This window comes from Myotis davidii, unplaced genomic scaffold (genome assembly GCF_000327345.1).
Source record: "Myotis davidii unplaced genomic scaffold, ASM32734v1 scaffold566, whole genome shotgun sequence".
Taxonomy (NCBI): domain Eukaryota; kingdom Metazoa; phylum Chordata; class Mammalia; order Chiroptera; family Vespertilionidae; genus Myotis; species Myotis davidii.
In genome coordinates this window covers 857,083-860,900 of record NW_006296617.1, presented here as the reverse complement: position 1 = coordinate 860,900, position 3,818 = coordinate 857,083, and the positions used below count along the sequence as shown (strand labels likewise).

The window sequence follows — 3,818 nt, the reverse complement described above, 5'->3', positions numbered from 1 at the left end:
GGGAGCGCGCGTGTGCGGGGTTGTGGATCTGCAGGTGTCTCGCCTGGGTGTGTGCGTGTGTCTGGCTCCGAGTTTGTTGCTGGGGTCCGCAGGGAGTGGTGGTGACCGTCCGTCCGTCCGGGGGAATGTTGGGGCTGTGGCCGCTCGGGGTGTGCGCGCGCGTGAGTCCCCCGTCTGTGTGTTTGTGTGGAGTGCTGTCTGTGTCTGCCCTGCCTGAGGGGTGGGCTCTGTTTATCGGGGTACCCGTGTGTGTGCTCTGTGAGTGAGAGTTGTCTGTGGATGCTGTTTGGGGGGGGTTCTATGGGTCCGTCCGTGTGGTGGGGCGTGCTAGGTTGTTGTGTGTTGTTCTGAGTGAGCTGTGTTAGTGTGCTTCTCTGTGTGTCCTGCGCCGTGTGTTGTTTGTGTGTGCTCCTGTGTCTTGCCTGTGACTGTGTATGTCTCCGGGGCATGTTTGTGATGAGTGCCTGCTGAATGTGGTGCCTGCTTTTTTTCCAGGTGTCTGTGAGTTCTGCACGGTGTGCGTGCGTGTGTGTGTGTGTGTGTGTGTGTGTGTGGTGGGGGGCTGTCTCCGCCTCTGTTTGGCTTGTATGTCTGGCATCGGTGTCTGGGAATTGAGGACCGCGTCTCTGTGGGGTCTGTGCAGTGCAGTCAGTGGGTGTTGCTGGCAGCCTCTTGCATGGGGCTTGTCTGACTCCGTGTGTGTGTGTGTGTGTGTGTGTGTGTGTGTATGTTGGGTCTGAGGGGTTTGTCTCCGCGATCGGCTGGCTCATGTGTGTCATGTGGGCTGCGTGTGTGTAGTGTTTATGTCGGTCACGTGAGACCACTGTTTTCTGTGGGAGCTTTAGGTGTGCGTGCTGCCAGGGCGGTGTGGGATTAGAGTTGGCTGGTGTGTGTGGTGTGTGTCCGGGACTGACAGTTGGCGATGGTGTTTTGAGGTGAGGGAAGGAGGGTGGGTTGATGTTCTCTTCTGCTGTCGTGTCTGTGTGTCGTTGCTGGGATGTGTGGGGATGCGTCTGGGTCTGCTGACGTGTGTCTGTGTGTGCGTGATTGACGTGTGTCCTGGGGTCTCAGAGTTGGTAGGCAAGTAGGCGCGTTTCCGTTGTGTTGGTCTGTGTGAGTCCGTGGGTGTCTGTTTTGTGTTGTATGTGTGTGCGTCCTGAGGTGGGCATGCCTTATCTCTTGGGTGTAGATGTGTTTGAGAAGTGTGTGTTTCTGTTTGTGCTTGTGTTGGCTGCATTGTGTGTGTCAGTGTGCGTGTGTGCCAGTGTGCGTGTGTGTGTGTGTCCACGGGCATATCAACAGTGGGTTAGTGTGTGATTCCGACTACTTGTGCATGGGGGGGGGATGGGTTGTGCCAGGCAGCATGCATTGTTTGTATAGCTCTTGTGATGGTCTGTGTGTTTACATTTGGTCAGTGTTCCTGTGTGTGTGTGTGTGTCCTGTGTTCTGAGTAGCAATGTTCGACACTGGGACCATCTCAATGTTTCTGTGCAAATGGGAGATGAGGTGGGAGGTGGGGCTGGCCAGTCCTGCCTGAGCCCGTGTGTGTGTGTGTGTGTGTTGGGGGAGCCATCCCAGTGCCTGGCTGCCCTCCGTGTGTGCCCATCACTATGTCCCAAAAGTGACTCCCCCCCAGCCCATGTCCTGTTGGGTGAGTTTGTGTTGTGGGGCCATCAACCCTCACACTCACACACCTGACAGCCCCCTGCATCTGGGTCCTGTGTGAGCTCTTGAACTTGCTGTGAGAGCCAGCCTGTGCCGCCCTGTCCCTCATGTGTGCCCATCACCATATGTTTGGGAGGCTGCCGAGCCCTGGGTCCCTCGGTGGGTGGGTATCTTGTGTGACCATCACACATACCTCCCTCTGGGCCCAGTGTGCGTGGAGGGTGCCATCCCAGCCGTGTGTATGCTCATCGTGGTGTGCAGGAGTGGAGGTGCCTGTGGGCCCTGTACGGGGTGTGTGTTGTGGGGCCCTGGTGACCCCGGCACTTGCCGGCTGACGGCACCCTTCTCTTCCTGTCCTGCAGGCCCCAGGGAGCACCATGGCCCGAGCACGCCAGGAGGGCAGCTCCCCGGAGCCCGTAGAGGGCCTGGCCCGCGACGGCCCTCGTCCCTTCCCACTGAGCCGCCTGGTGCCCTCAGCTGTGTCCTGCGGCCTCTGTGAGCCTGGCTTGCCTCCTGCCCCTGCCACCCCTGCCCTGCTGCCAGCTGCCTACCTCTGCGCCCCCACTGCCCTGCCCGCTGTCACTGCCGCCCTAGGGGCCCCCCGCTGGCCTGGGGGTCCCCGTAGCCGCCCCCGAGGCCCGCACCCCAACGGTGAGTGCCCACCCCACACGGGGATGTTGAGAGCCGGGAGAGAGACACTGAGGAACTGGCCAAGTGGGAGCGGGTGGGGGGAGGTGGTGAGCTGGCCGGGCCACAGGGAGGTGTGGCCAGTGTGGTCTTTGTGTTGCAAGAAGCAGGAAGACAGAGTAGGAGGCTGGGGGTGGGGGAGGCCGAGTGGGAAGTCCCTCCTGGAATCTGACTGCAGTCCCTGAGTGGCAGCCCGTGCCCTTTTCCGGGCCTGGGGCGACAGCTGCTTCCCAGCCCCGCTCCCCTCCTCTGGGTGCCCTCAGTCCCCTGGGGTTGCAGTGAGAGAGCGCGTGGGCAGAGAGGGAGGATGGGCACTTCAGGACTTTGGGGAGGGGTCGAGGGTGGCCTTTGGCCATTATCTGGGTCTTTGGGGCCAGGGCCCGCCCTCTATGCGGTTCGGGAGGAAGGAGGGGGGAGGGGCCATTGTGTTGGGAAAGTGGGCCTGTGTGTGGCGGGGTGAGCCTCGGGGAGGGAAGGGTTAAAGGTCCCCTGCCTGATGGGCCTTTAACCCCGTGGTGCCCGGCAGCCCCATCCCACCGGCACTCAATGGCAGGGAAGACTGTCCCGGTTTCCCTCCAGCCCCACCCTGTCCCCCCGAGCCGGGGCGGCTCGGAGAGAAACTTCTCCAAACTCAGTTCCCTGGCAGTGAGGCAAGATGGGACTCGATTCCAAGACCAGAGTCTCAGGTGTGGAAACTGAGGCCCTGATGTTTGGCTGTAGGGATCCCCCGGGCCAGGGCCTGGGGTGACAGGAGGAAGAGAGGTCAGAGGAGCGGGTGGGGCAGAAAGGCATCTCCCGCATCCCAGCCCCCCCAGTTCCCATCCCCCCCGCGGGGGCGCCGAGCAGCCCGCCTGGCCTCTGGTCAGGGCCCTGCCACTTCCGGGGGTGTGGCCTCCCTGCGGTTGGACACCAGAGGGCAGGAGACCTGAGGCTTGTGACTCTGGGTGTAGTCAGTGCCTGTATCCCCGCGTGACCTTGGGCCACTTCTCTGCATGGGCCTCAGTTAGCCCATCTGTGAAATGGAGCAGGCAGTGTCTGCAGTAGAGGTGCTTAGTGGGGATCAGAGGAAGGTCCTCCAGGCCAACCCGGGCTGGACAGGCGCCTCCAGAGAGGCCGCCCCGGGACCTCTTCTCGCCCTATGGTGCCTGGGGAGACACATGTGGCTCTAAGAGCGGGAAACGGAACCCCTAGAGACGAGCCGGGGGGCCTAAGAGAAATCGGGCGCTGGGGAAAGGGAGACGCAGGGCCCCGGCTAACCGGTCCCTCGGGTGCACTTCGGGGCCCGCTGAGGTCATGGGCGTTGACCGTACCCCTCGGCTTTTCCCAGGTCCTCAGCCCTCGCTCTCGCCCGCGGAGCAGCACCACCTGGAATCGCCGGTGCCCAGCGCCCCGGGGGCCCTGGCGGGCGGCCCCACCCAGGCGGCCCCGGGCATCCGGGGGGAGGAGGAGCAATGGGCCCGAGAGAT

The 3,818-nt window shown here is 62.5% G+C and overlaps 1 protein-coding gene across 1 annotated transcript in view; it reads left to right on the top strand.

Annotated features, from left to right (window-relative positions):
- Positions 1-6: 6 nt before the first annotated feature.
- The window catches only part of BBC3 (BCL2 binding component 3), a 6,005-nt gene continuing 2,193 nt past the window's right edge, over positions 7-3,818 (top strand). Inside the window, exons 1-3 of the mRNA XM_015569313.1 lie at positions 7-47; positions 2,028-2,316; positions 3,680-3,816. Coding sequence (XP_015424799.1) covers positions 2,043-2,316; positions 3,680-3,816 — 411 coding nt within the window. The 5' untranslated portion in view covers positions 7-47; positions 2,028-2,042. The remainder of the gene's footprint in view (positions 48-2,027; positions 2,317-3,679; positions 3,817-3,818) is intronic.